Raw genomic sequence first — 14,986 nt, forward strand, 5'->3', positions numbered from 1 at the left:
ACATCCTAAATCCACCTAAAAAATCAGGTAATTAGTAAATTGAGCCAAAAACAACCTCTCATATTCGAAGAAAAAAAAAAAAACGCTACGAAACATTCCCAAAACATTCTTCACAAAAGCTTTTGGAATCCCAAAAATTTAATTGATGAACATCCTACAAAATCCAATTTATGACAGAAAATTTGAACGTTTATTCCCTTGAATTGAGCAATCAAATATTTGTATTTTTAAATAATAATAACAATAATATTTTATTATTATTATTACGAAATGAAATCAGTTGAATTTAGGCCAAACCAAAAACGCTCCCCACTGTATGCTGGAACATCACTGTGAGTCAACTCGCACGTTAATTAATGAGAATTCTTTTTGGTTATATATATATATAAAAAAAACAGCTCATAAAAAGAGACAGTTGCAAAAAATATTGAATAAGCAAAGCTGATGAAGACATTAGATAAAGACATTATAATTATGTACAAAAGTTCAGATGTTGTGAATAGTATATTTAAAATACTGATACCAATCAATATTTAAATATATATATATATATATATATATATATATATATATATATATATATATATATATATATAAAATCAAATACCCACTATATATCAGAGCAGCAGCTATTGGTCAGTCTGAGGAACTCTTTTGTCCAATTCATAACTGTTAAATATCCTTCAGCCGGTAAAAAGGACACAGGAGTAAAAAGCTCAGAGAAAAAAAAAATAAAGCAAATAAATTAAACCTCCGTGTGAATATCATCTATGTGAATTCAGGAATTCTCCAGGACAAAATAAAAGTCATTCCTCTACAAAACAAAAGTTTGTTCTAAAAGAATATAAGCCATCCCATAGTTCCACACTGTAAAGTCATTGTTCTAAAGAAATTAACACAAGCATTGATAGACACTTCTCTTTTTATAGGCCACTTAATAAAAGGCCACTATCTTAAAAGATTTCCACTTAAAAAAAAAAAATAGAGAAAGAGACAGGAAATAAGCATCCAAGGGAGAAGGAAGTGGACTTGAGGTGATGTAGCCGAAGCAGCTTTTCTGGTTGATTTAGTCATGTTCACAGTTTGCTTTTCCCCACCGCCCAACCAAACTGTTTTGGAAACTTGGCAAAAGTGTAAAAGTGTCAGAAAGCGAATGGTGTGTCGGATGATGGGCGAAATAACGTCCGTTTTCGTTGTAACCATACTAGTGTAGCCGTGAGACGGAAACAACAACAACAACAACAAAAGACCTGAGATCTGTATCTTTAAGGGCCTCTGCAAAAATAACGCATTTAAAAACTTTTCTTGAAAAAAAAAAAGAAAAAGCCGAAGCAAATGTTAGGACGGATTAGATCTGGGTAAAGACAGAATTCGGCCATTTTTCTTTCCACCGTTCATATGCGTATAGGGCACATGCTCCTCATAATTGCCCCGTAGGCCCACCGAGGGGCCGTTGTCTCTACTGAGGCTCTCCTCGCGTTGGGAATAGGATGAGGGGTCCAGTGGTATGCTCTCCATGTTCTCGAAGTCCATGTCGAACTCCTCGGTCTCAGGAGGCTTGTTCTCCTCGCTGTAGAAAAAGGAGACCTCTTGGAAAGAAGGATGCAGGTCCTCCTTGATCATCTCAATGATCTCGAGGAAGGTGGGCCGCATCTTTGGGTTGTACTGCCAACACATCTGCATGAGGTTGTGCCTGAGAGAAGAGTTAGAGCGAGAAAACCACATAAACCTCAGTCTCCATGATGGGTATAGAAACCAGAATGTATTTTATTCATTTGTCAGATTGTTACATTTAATCAATAAACTCAATTAGATTATACAATTATACTGTTATACGAAGCTGCATCTTAAGTGGCATTTAGATATTTACAGCCCAGAGGTGTCTTGAAAGTGAGTGACATACAGTATTATCATAGAAGGCAAATATAGTAAATTATCATACATACTTGGTTTTTTGAATTCTAGAAAAATATTGACGTGGCCTGTTTTCTGCTGAAAGATCAGATTATATTGTATTTTGGATACACCAAAAAAAAAAAAAAAAAAAACTTTCGAGATCGAAATCGTTGACTGGAACAATGCCGAAGAACGAAATCATGAACAGCATAAGTACAAATACCCAATTACCCAAATTGAATTACCGAAACGTTAGTTTTTTTGGCTTAATGAGACCTTCAATTTCTGTTTTTCAGTAAAACAAATAAAAAATATATGCACTTGTTTCAGATACTGGACGCCAACAAGGAACGTCAACAGTAAAACTTACTTAGTCAACCAAGAAAGGACTGACATGCTTTCTTGCTGAAAAGAACAGGATACATTGCGTTTTCAATTGTGATGCACTAAATTTCAGAAATTTGGTTGAAAGAGCAAAAAAGAATGTCATTTTCACTTTCAGCCAAAATTGCTTTGGAATCGTAAATAATTAACCAAAATTATGCTGAACAACTTTACTACTTTTGGTTTATAATTTCAGAACACAAAATACTGGATAGCATAAAATAAAATACCTAAATAACCTAAATTCACTAAATTTGGATACTGGAAGCCAAAAAGGGACATCAACAGGTTTCTTAACTTGCTGAGCCATCTAAACTTACTCAGTCAAACAGCTACAAATGATGGTCTAATATGGTCTTAGCAAGGTTTCTCTCTCTATCGGTACTTACATTCTCTCTTGACAGTTCTCCGGTCTGTCCAGGTAGCCTCCGTCCATGACAAACTTGAGCACTTGCTCGTTGGACAGTCCCTGGTAAGGCTGCTCGGCAAGTGTGCTGATCTCCCATAATACCACTCCGAAAGACCTAAGAGTCAACAGAATTTTTATTACAGCACTGCCAGCTCATTAGGCTGGGTGTGTATTCATTTTGGTGGACCCTCTGTCTTGTAACCCAAGAATGTCCAATCCTGCTCTTAGAGGGCCAGTGTCAGCCAGCTTCAACACACTTGCTTGGAAGTTTAAAGTAATCCTAAAGACCTTGATTAGCTGGTTCAAGTTTGTTTAACTCTGCAAGGCCCTCCAAGATGAGGATTGGACACCCAAAAGGGCTAGCAAAGCACTTCTTGACTAGCATCTTATAGGGGATCTGAATGTTCTTCTAGACACCTGGTTAGCAAAAAATTACAAAGAAACACCAAGATATACCCACCAGCAGTCTGAGTGAGCGGTGAAAACGCCATCTTTTAGGGACTCTGGCGCCATCCATCTGACAGGCAATAAGCCCTTTCCACCCTTGCGATAGTAATCAGTCTCGTAGATGTCTCGCGTCATACCAAAGTCTGCAACAAAAAAACGAAACCAAGATTTTTCATTCTTCGAATCTTGAGTTTCACACTAAATATGCTTGATTCTGGTCTTCTTACCTCCAATTTTCACAGTGAAATCTTCAGCCACCATGCAGTTTCTGGCAGCGAGGTCTCTGTGGACGAACTTCTTAGCGTTGAGGTACGCCATGCCATCTGCTATCTCAGCTGCCATTTGGATCATCTCCTTCAAGGTTGGCGGTGGGCGACCTGGGTTATTCTGTAAAAAAAAACAAAAAAACAATTGAAATCAATGGTCACAGCTACAGGCTACTGTGATCTATTGATTGTGATGTTTCATAGACTCATACAGCCATTTAAGATAAAGGAAAACTGGATTATTTATCATCAAATGACAGCATTTGGTCTATTTTACTGTTATAACATCCTCAAGTGAGGTGCAATGAAATTGGGGGCTCGTCCGGGATACAACAATTGTCGATTGGGCTCATTCTACTTCAGGGATAAGAAGACTTGCCTCTGAATCAGGTCTCAGGCTACGCAGGTAGCTTTTCAGATCTCCGTGCGTCATCAGTTCCATGACGACCAATGACGGTTGCCCCTTAGATACCACACCGAGCAAGCGGACCTAGGTGAACACATTGAACATTTAGACAAGGTTGTTTTTGCCTTGATTATTTTGCTTCTCCAGGTTATCCACACTCACCACGTGATGGCAGTTAAAGGCTTTCATGACTGAAGCCTCGTTGAGGAACTCAATCCTCTCGCGCAGGCTCGCCGACTCGTTGACCGTTTTAACGGCCACTCGCGTATCCGGTTCGCCCTTCACAATGTCTTTAGCAATGCCTTCGTACACCATTCCAAACGATCCCTGACCAAGCTCTCTCATAACGTTGATCTTCTCCCGTGGCACCTCCCATTCATCTGGGATGTACACTACAAACACGCAAATTCAAATTTTCAAAATGTATGAATAATAATAATTAATTTTTTTGCCTTTCAAAAAAAAAAAAAAAAAAAAAGGCAAATTGAAAGCTATAAAATAAAACAAAAGGGGTAAATATTAGCGTAAATAAGCACAAGCGTATTGACAATAACATTAGTTCACAATCTTTCATTATCTATTTAATGAAGTGGATTACATCTATAATATCTTACCATCATTTGCACTTAAATATTCTGGGTTCGAGGAAGCAATCAGTGGACCAGTCGGTCCTTCAGTTTGTCTGAGGGAAAAGATATTTATAAATGAGAGCATTGTCTAGATGATAAAAAAGGAATTTATTTAAGAGTGTCTAACACATACTTCTTCCTAAGGACAATGAAGACGGAACTGGCCAGAAACAGCAGTACAATGAAGCAGATAAGCGGGCCGATAATGACTTTCATGTTCACATCCCCTGCAAAACATGCATATTAGAGACCATAGTGGCCAAAATAACAGTAAAAAAAGTAATAAATACAGTGAAACTTACTGTCTTGAACAAAGAAGTATGCAGGCTCCGTCCAAGAGCCATTGCTGGCCAGTGAAGTGGCACGTATTCTCACACTGTAATTCCCAGGATGCCCTACTCGTAATCGATAGCCATTCATTTTTTCATAAGTGATTCTGGACACACAGATTTGATCCTCCTGAGGAAAAAAATTAAGAAAAATATATACACCTTCTTGAACAAATGAATTTTAAAATATAGAATTGTATAATATTTTAAATACAAATACTTTAAAATGCATACATATTTAAATACATTAAGTATTAAATATATTTTAAGTTTTTAAACACATAAAAAAGTATTTATTTTCCAAACATATAAATGACTAAATATTGAATTATTGTATACGTTTAGGTCTATTTTTTATATCTAAAAATATAAATGTTTAAATAAAAATATTAATTAAACAATATATAGATAAAATACTGAAAAAAAATATAATATAAAAGCTAAAATTTAAACATTAATATGTCTGAATTTCTTAGAATTAATTGAACACCTACAGAGTTATCTGACATCCTCATGTATTTGACTTCATACAGTATGATCATGCCATTGGGTGCTTTCGGCTCCTGCCATCTGATGTAGACAAAGTCCGGTTCATCGGGAAAAAATTCGTGAGTCACTTTCCCAACGATATTGTCAGCTTTTACTAAGAACACAAACGGAAGATGACACATTAGAACGTGAATCCAAATCAAAACATCAGAAAAGAGGGGTCCGGCGGTCTTACGTTCAGGCAGGGTGCGGGCGTTGACGTATGTCGGCATGCTGCAGCGGTTCGGATCCATGGGATGGTTGCAGGCCTGGATCTCGATCTGGTAGCTGGTGAAGTGGACCAGGTTGGAGATGACCATGAACTCTTTGGAGTTGGCTTTGAATACCATCTTCTGACTCTTTTCCTTCTCTGGGCTGGACGTGGTGGAAAAGTTGGGCAGGCTGGATGATGTGCTTGCAAAATTAGGCAAAGTAGCATTGGCCACGCCAACTGAGCGCCGCCGTCGGTGGGGTCTGCGGGTTAACAGTGAAGACGGAGTTTCATTCGGAGCCATTGGACCAAAATAAACACCCAATGATTTTAGTTCTAATGCCACATAATGAAGAGCAGATAAATGTAAGTAATGCTTTATTGTGCTTTATAACTTCTGCCATAGAGAATAATGGGAAATGTTTAGGAACGATGTCCATCTTTGAGAAGTAGTAGTAAGAAATATATGCATTAATATTTATTCCATTAAAATACTTTTTTTTCTCTGCTAAAATAAAAATTGATGCAAACATTTTATATTTGCTTTCAAGTTTTTCTGATTATTTCTTTGAGTAACTGCATAAAGATGCCAAATTTTATTGTGTGTGTGTGTGTGTGTATACAGTATTTAAAAATTTTTAATAATATAATATTGTAATAATTAATATATTTTAAATTAACACCAAAAATATATTTTTATATTATAAAGATAAAATAACAGACCATAAAAACATAAAATAAAAAAATTATTTCAAACGAATAAAACATTATATTCTAAAACTAAGAAAATTGTTGTCATTCACTGTATATGTGAAATATTATTAAAAAATATTTCCAGATGTTTTTATATTTTTTATACAACTTGATTCTAGTGCTTTGAAAATTGAAATCACACTAATTTCAACTATTAAATTTACAAAAATACATGTTGTCATTCGACTGTCTTTGATTAATTGGATAAAGATGCTGTATACTATAACAAAAACTTAAAAAAAACAACATAAATAAAAACTAATTACATTTACTATAAAACATATATTTAAAATACTATAATAATAAAAATTAAAACAAAATAAAAAATAAAACAAAATTGAACTAAATAAGCTGCAGTGTGGCCGATGCAAAGCAATTAACCAATTAACCAGAAGATGGCGCTATAGACCCAAGATGTCAAACAGCTCAGAACCATTTAATATTAGACTATTTAATGAAAAAAAAAATCTAAATATATAAAAAAACAAATAAAAAAAAAAGTAATAATTAAAAAAAAAAAAAAAACAAACGAACAAACAAAAAATAAAAAAAAAAAAAAATGTAGCTAAAACTAAAAGAAATAAAAATAAATAAAAAAAAATAAATCAAAAAAAAAAAAAAAGTGAAAATTACATTATTTATCATCTATAATAACTTAATATTCATCTAAAATAAAACATTACATTTTTATTACATTATTTATCATCTATTGTATATGATTATTCGTCTTCACACAAGCACTGTGTACCTGGGCTCAAACACTTCATTATGGAGGTAGTTTTCAAAGGTCTTGCGGAACTCGCTCTCTTCGGCCTCCTTCTTCAGCTGCGTCTCTGTTATGGGACAGGCGCAGCAGTGGCCCTTCTGGTCGGTCACCTCTGTTTGGTTCCACTTCTGGTCTTCTTCGATGTCGTGGTGCGTCGGCGTATGGGACGGCACTTTCATCCCTGTTTGGAGAGAAAGAGGACATAAACGTAAGAAGCAGTGGTGCTGTGGACGTCTAGGCCTACAGACGCTTTGATGGATCAGGACCTTGCTGGCAGTAGTCGAACTTGTAGTGTGTGATGTCCTCATCCTGCTTCTGGCAGTAGACGATGTAGTGGGTGATGTTGCCGTTGGGGTCGGAGGGCGGTTTCCACTTGAGAATGATCTCGGAGGAGGAGTTGGACCAGGAAATGGGGTCCAGTGGTACCGAGGGTCCTGTTACACGTCAGAAACAGAGCAGGACAATGTCGCTTCAGCTTTCTGTTCTCAGATAACAAGCTTTCACGAGTCATTTCATTCACAGCACGCTACGGGGCTGATGGACTGACAACAACTGAGAGGAAACTGTTGCTTAACATACATACACACTGTTTCCCATTCATTAACTGGACTGTGGCGGCCCGCCTCAGTCTAATCTGTCCCGCCAGAGTTTCATATTAAACCCAAAATATATTTAAACTTCTCATTGTAACATAAAAGCTCTTTAACGCTGTTGTGCGCCATTGCTTTGGCAAAGTATGTGACAAACGAGCTAAAACCGAAAGCGCAATATGACTTTCTCAAGTCTGTTTGCGCTGTGTTTCTGCCGCAAAGTAAGCGGAAGCATTACGTAACTTTTCGCCTGCACGCACTCTCTTTGAAATAGGAATCATTGCCACATTTCTTGTTAACATTTTTTCATTTATCGTCGTCTCGTTTGTATCTGGCCAGTTTGGAGAAAGCCTCACCAAACCTGACCGGCCAGGCGTTTGCGATCACGGGAACTTGAAGACACTTGTACAAACGCTGATGGGTGACATGAATGGAGATGGCTCCAGATCGTTGATGTAGTATTTGGTTTCCCAACAAGGTCCATCGCCCAACACAAAATTAATTTGCTAAATGCAGAATAAACTGTATTTTCCTGCGCTCAAACCTGCCAATCTAAACAAAAACCTTATAGTCGAAATTAAATTCATATTATAATTGCACGGTTGTCATGGTGACCATCAACAGCCCTAGAGTGTGTAAATTTATTTAAATTACATTATATAAACTAAAATTAAAATTGAAAATTACAATTGCACGGTTGTCATGGTGACCATCAACAGCCCTAGAGTGTGTAAATTTATTTAAATTACATTATATAAACTAAAATTAAAATTGAAAATTACAATTTCCATTACAAATTTCTGTTATAATTAATGCTGTCAAATGATTAATTGCGATTAATCGCAGCCAAAAAAAGCTTTTGTTTACATAATATATGTGTGAACTGTGTAAACCAAATTTTTCTTATAGACATACAATATATATTTTGAAAATATTTACATGTAAATATTTATTTTCATATAATTTATATTATATATAAACCAAATTTTTCTTACATATATACATGTGTTTACACATATTATGCAAGAAAAACTTATTTTGGATTCGATTAATCGCGATTAATTGTTTGACAGCACTAATTATAATTATAAAATAATTATGTTATAAAATTTATATATATATATAATATATATACATATATATACATATATATACATATATATATATATATATATATATGAATAAAATAAAAAAAAAATTTAGAATTTTTTTACTACATTTAATTCACTACTTTATAAACAAAATGCTAATTTACATTACAATTACAAAACACAAAACAATTATATGTATATAATTAATGTGTTATGCATATATTTTTATGCATATGTATTATATATTTAGTTTTATTATAATTGCATAATTTACTATTTTATAAATAAATGTACATGAAAATATAATAAAATTATACATAGAAAAGTAATATGTGCTTTTATGCATATTAATATATATACTGTATATATACACATTTTATGCATGTATATCTATACTATTTATATTATAAAATTTACAATCAATTCTATTATAATTGTAATAAAATTATAGCCATTAGATTTTAATGAAAAAATATATATACCTGTATTATCTGTATGAACGTATAATATACACACCACCAAATATACATTTAGAGTTTTTTAGGCAAGAATGTAGCTGTTTAAACTTCAAATATGCTGTTTATTTATAATGATTCTAAAGTTTGTTTTTTTTCCATACGCTAGAAGCCAATAGGGACCATCAACTGTTAGGTGACCAACATTCTTCAAAACATCTTTTGTGTTCAACAAAATAAAGAAACTCTTACCTGTATGGAACAATATGAAGAGTAAATGATAACATGATTTTTATTTTTAAGTGAACTGTCCCTTTAAGAACCAAATAATGAAAAGAAGCTGCTGCTGTAATTTTCTGAACGGCTGTGACTTACGCGTGGCGTTGGTGCGGACGTAGATGATCTCGCTTTTGGCCCCGCGGACAAGGTGGTCGTCAGAGGCGGCGAGTTGGGTTTTGACCATGATGGCGTACTGGGTCCAGGGCTTCAGAGCATTGATGAGGAGACCCGGCTCGCTCTGGGCTTTGCCCTCGGAGCTGCGTTCAGGAGGCTCCACGTCTGCGATCGCCCAGCTGTTAGAGCCACAGGCATCCTGCCCGTCGTATTCAGTCACGTTCTTATAAGGACTGAACACGAAGAGACAATGTTACACAGTACTTCAATGCTTTCATAGATGATCTCATTTACACACGTAGGTTTTTAACTATTTTAACATATTTGAAGGTTACAGCAGATTAGCAATAAATTAAAAAGATGAGAAAAATGTAAACAATTTATATACTATACAGACATATATAAATATACACACACACACACCCATATATATATATATATATATATATATATATATATATATATATAGTATATATATATAATATATATATATATATATATTTTATATATATATATATACATATATATGTTTGAAACAATTTTTTTAAATTACATTTATTATCTTTATTAATTAATTGTTCAGGTTGTAAATGACATTCTTTCAATGTTTGAAACAATTATTATAATATATATTTGACAATTTTACAAACCAATCATAATTAAGATCAAAACACAGTTTTTTAATTATTTCAAGTTAGTATTTCAAGTATTCATAATCCAAGCATACACACAAAATAACACTATTTAAACAAGCAGGTAACAGAACATTTATAAAAAAAAAAAACATAATTCACAAAAAAATAAAATATTAAAAAAAAAAAAAAAAAAAAAAAACTAATCATCATGCACGCAAAATAATATTTTTATTAATAAATCAAAATGCAACCTCAATTAAAAATAAAAACGTGAAAATAAATAAATAAACAAATAAAATGTGATTTTTCAAAACAGTAATAACATATGAAAACATTAAAGCAATCGTAACACTCACGCTTCCTTGTAGAAGACCATGAATCCCAGCAGGTCTCTGAAGTCCGAGGGCCAGAACGCTTGCCACTGAATGAGGATTTTGTCGGACATCGTACGGATAAGCGTAAAATTAAGAACTTGATTTTCACCTGAAAGAGAGGACTGATAATCAGATCTGGTTTGACGTAAAACTCAAGCTGCGCTGAAACCTAAAGCGCGGCGTGTCTTACAGAAGGCCAGGTCCGCATACGCCGGGATGTTGATGTCGTTCTTCCTGTTCTTGGTCCCGGTCACTTCTTCCATCCGGAGAATCTCAGACTTACAGAGCTTGGAGTTGTAGCCGAAGTACATCCTGCCATTGAGGATGGTGAGGCTGTGTTTGTTCCAGTCCCACAGCTGTCGCAGGTTCTGGTTGTCAAAGGCGTTGAAAGAAAAGTTCCTGTGAAGATCAAAAACAGGAAAGTAAGCAAGCTGTGAGCTCAGCGTTAGAGGTCGGAGGCGTTTTACATACTCGTTCTCCAGCGTTTCTCCGCGAATGACGCGCAGCTTGCGGAGGAAGGAGAGCGAGACGAGAGCGTAGGCTCTGCGGATGCTCAGATAGCCCGTGATCTCCTCCAGCTGACCCAGACTAGACTCCAGCTCGGCGGCGATATTGTCTGAGGAACACAAGATGTGTCTCCATATGCTCCACTCACTTCATTTCACGCATACACATACTGATACTTAGATACATATTACTGTATGTGCTAAAAACATAGTACATGACTATTTGAAAAACTGATTGGTCAAGCATAGCACTCAGGTATTTAAAATCGATTTATATAATGATGGTCAACGGAATAATTGACTTATTATTTAATACTTTTTTATTTTCAAAAATATATCATATAATAAATATTTTATTTTATACCTATTTTATGTATTTGGGTTCATTTGACATTTAATTTGTATAATTATTTATATTTAATTCATTTAATGTTATTTGTTATTAATGTAAATGTTTTTATTTTTGTTCAAACAAACAAGTGACTTTTGTATTTATGTGTACAATATCTTTTTACATATCTTTATGAATATAGAGAATGAATATAGAGAAAAGTTTTTGTTCATGTAATTTACACGTGTATGTACGGTGTATATTGATTATGTATATATAAATACACACACATACAGTATATACTGAAAAAAATATTTACATGTATATATTTATTTTTATATAATTTATATTATATATAAATACATTTAATATTCAAATATAATATATTTTTCTTAAATATATACATGCATGTATTTATATATACAAAATAAATATACACAGTACACACATATATTATGTAAACAAAAATCACTAATAATCGTTTCAACAGCATTAAATTAATATCATAAAAACAAAAAATTTTTTTTTGAATAAGTATCGTTTACAGTTCAAAAAGTTTGCACAATAAACATTTTTTATTGTTTGTTAAACATTACCATTCTTAGTATTTTGAAAACTAACATAAAACTGAATATTACACAAAAGTTTTAAATATTACAAAATATGAAAAATTACTATGCATGTAAATACAGCATCTACAATATCTATAATTTATCATCTGTAATTTAACGTTAACACTTTAATCATTTTAATATATTTCTAATTATATATATATATATATATATATATATTTATATATATATAATTTTTATAACTATATAAAATATTTTAATGTCATTTAAAATAAAAATCATTTTATGTGTTTAATGGTTGAACCCATTTAATATTTATATTTGCGATTGTCTAATTATAAGTATTTAATTTATTTAAAATGCTATATTATGTTATTAATATAACGTAATGTTCAACTAATAATTAACTTATGTATTTATATTCGTGGTTACTATTGTTTTTATTTTTATAAATATATAAAAGTATACATTTTGTTTTCTATTTATAATAAATTTTTGTCATTTACTTAAAATGTTATTATATTATGTGCTATTTTGTATTTTGATAAGTAAATCTTAAAGAAAGGAAAAAATTTCACATAACTTATTTATGCATCTACATAAAGAAAAAAATGACAATTCTTAACATTCTGAAATAATATTACACAATATTGTTAAATTAATTAAATTATATAATTAAATTAACAATATTAATATTTAAAATAATACTAAAACAAAAAAGAAATCGATACGCTTGCATTTTGAATGCACAATACTCACTTCCTTTGCTGATCTTGATGGTCAGACTGCCGTTGAGCACCGTACAGCCGCGCAGAGCTTGAGCGGCGGTGACCGAGTCCACCGTCTTCACCCCCGTACACAGTTTGGGACACCGACCGGTGCACGGTGTGCAGTTCAACCTAAATGAACGACAGCGACAGGTTTGAATCAAGACAGAAGCCTGAAGACGTTCAAAGCCAATAACCACTGCTTTACGCATGCATTTGCCATGATGTCAGCAGCTGGCAGTGCTTTTTGAGATTATGATTGCCTCGGGGGCAAACATATTGTTCCCTGCCCTCTGAAGTCTCATGTCACCTGCACGGTTGTCATTGTAGTGTTTGGAACAAGCCCAAACGCGCTAGAATAGATTGTGTGCTGCAATGCAGCAGTGCATGTGAATGGAAAGGGTCAGCGAGGCCACAATCCCACTGAGACTCAACTAAATACCACGAATAGTTGCATTGGCTTTGAAGTACGCGACCTCCGCATGCGTCCCGTATGAAGAAACGACTCTGGAGACGAGGCCTTTTGATGCAAGAATCGGCGATTGCGCTGAAAGATGCTCTGGAAAGATCTAATCGTGAAACTGGAACGTAATGAATCCCTGCGGTGCAGAGCGTTTGCATAATTCTGTAATTTGATCAAAACGAGAGAGTAACGTTACGTAATTGCGCTCGACTCTTGCTGAAATGTTGCAGGAGTGAGTGGGAGGGGAATACGCAGCTATTTTTTCTAAATTAATTTAGAGTTTCAAGATTGAGATTTCAGCTTTCTTCTCTGATTCCACAAAAAAAAAGTCAAAAGCTTTAAGGAAAGAAAGTAAATAAACGTCTTAAACTACACATTGTCATTTGATTCGTAAGTTGTTAACTGAATGTTTTTGATTTACTCACATTCATAAGAGTCGTTTGTTGGGGAATCTGATTCAGTGGTCGCGCTCTATGTTTTTGATTGACTACAAAGAATCAGCTGTTGAATCACTTGTTTGAATCATATTTAACTGGTTGTGTTGTATGCTTCTCATTAGCTATGTTTCCATCCAAAGATTCGAATTAAACTTATGCGCAAAACTGGAATATTGCATAAAACATTTGCGAATGAAGCTTTTCCATCCAACGAATCATAGAGAACCAAATCGTCACTTCCTGATAAACTGGCACTAAATATCTCTAAGAAAACTAGGAGAAGCCACTAAATATGATCATTTTCGTATATGATAAATAACTTGCACCTCAGAGCGAGCAGACGAAACACAATAAATGCAGTCATTGCTTTCGGAGGTGGATGCCAGCTGTTTGGGAACCCAGTCGTGTAAGACAAGAAATTTTCGACGACAGATTTTGCTCAGGCATTTCAGAACGACCATAACAACATATAGATGCTGTGAACGAGATCAATCCGTTGATAGTTAAGTTATCCCATCTCATAGCGCAAAGTCACATGACTTTTTCGATGCGCATGGTGAAATTTATTCGGTAAATTGTGCTTTCATCATAGTTTATGTGCATTTTTTCTTATTGGATAAAATGTTTATCCTGCTCAAATGTGCGCACAAGTTTTTTTATGCGCATTTGTAGAATTTATGGCCATCTTGGCATTTCCATCCAGCGTTTTTTTTTTTGTTGCAATATTCCAAAATGCACATAAAATTAAGTGGATGGAAACATAGCTATGGACTTAAGATGCAGTTGTTTACGATCATTTTTTATTTTTCATGTAAGAATAATTTGATTGGGAATCAGATGTTTTAAGTCACGTAAAAGAACAGACTCGGAATTAGATTACTGATTGTGCTGTACGTTACAGATTCACTAAAAAGAATCAGCTCAAGGAGTCATTTGTGTGGGAACACTGGTCATGCTGTATGTTTTTGTTTCACTAAAAAGGCTCACAAGAGTCATTTGCTTGGGATTTGTACCTCACGTATTGCACTGTATGTTAATCTACTTTAGATTCAGTAGTTCAGTGTTGAAGCGCCATTGAGAGTATTTTAGTACAAAGGTTTGTCAGAAGAATGAACATGCGCAAACTATTAACTGAACTAAACATCACGGGGTTCTGGTGTTAGTTAAAGAGCAATAGTTAATGTTTCAAACCCTATTCAAGAGTATATGGGGGGGGGGGCATTTTAGAGTTCGACTGAACCCTTTTAAACTGCCACTACAAAAAACACTTCAAAGCATCACACATTTCAGGAATTAATTGAATTGAAAACCCCCAAACAACCCACAGAAATGCTCAACAGTTCATTCA

The 14,986-nt window shown here is 34.1% G+C and overlaps 1 protein-coding gene across 1 annotated transcript in view; it reads right to left on the reverse strand.

The window, feature by feature from the left end:
* Window positions 1–1,013: 1,013 nt before the first annotated feature.
* The window catches only part of LOC109046541 (insulin receptor-like), a 70,341-nt gene continuing 56,368 nt past the window's right edge, over window positions 1,014–14,986 (reverse strand). The window contains exons 4-21 of the mRNA XM_042749877.1: window positions 12,731–12,870; window positions 11,034–11,178; window positions 10,753–10,961; window positions 10,545–10,671; window positions 9,536–9,786; window positions 7,291–7,458; window positions 7,007–7,205; window positions 5,491–5,768; window positions 5,261–5,409; window positions 4,740–4,896; window positions 4,571–4,664; window positions 4,423–4,490; window positions 3,971–4,200; window positions 3,782–3,892; window positions 3,364–3,523; window positions 3,150–3,279; window positions 2,670–2,804; window positions 1,014–1,693 (exon numbers count right to left, since the gene is read on the reverse strand). Coding sequence (XP_042605811.1) covers window positions 1,339–1,693; window positions 2,670–2,804; window positions 3,150–3,279; window positions 3,364–3,523; window positions 3,782–3,892; window positions 3,971–4,200; window positions 4,423–4,490; window positions 4,571–4,664; window positions 4,740–4,896; window positions 5,261–5,409; window positions 5,491–5,768; window positions 7,007–7,205; window positions 7,291–7,458; window positions 9,536–9,786; window positions 10,545–10,671; window positions 10,753–10,961; window positions 11,034–11,178; window positions 12,731–12,870 — 3,106 coding nt within the window. The 3' untranslated portion in view covers window positions 1,014–1,338. The remainder of the gene's footprint in view (window positions 1,694–2,669; window positions 2,805–3,149; window positions 3,280–3,363; window positions 3,524–3,781; window positions 3,893–3,970; window positions 4,201–4,422; window positions 4,491–4,570; window positions 4,665–4,739; window positions 4,897–5,260; window positions 5,410–5,490; window positions 5,769–7,006; window positions 7,206–7,290; window positions 7,459–9,535; window positions 9,787–10,544; window positions 10,672–10,752; window positions 10,962–11,033; window positions 11,179–12,730; window positions 12,871–14,986) is intronic.

This window comes from Cyprinus carpio, chromosome B22 (genome assembly GCF_018340385.1).
Source record: "Cyprinus carpio isolate SPL01 chromosome B22, ASM1834038v1, whole genome shotgun sequence".
NCBI lineage: Eukaryota > Metazoa > Chordata > Actinopteri > Cypriniformes > Cyprinidae > Cyprinus > Cyprinus carpio.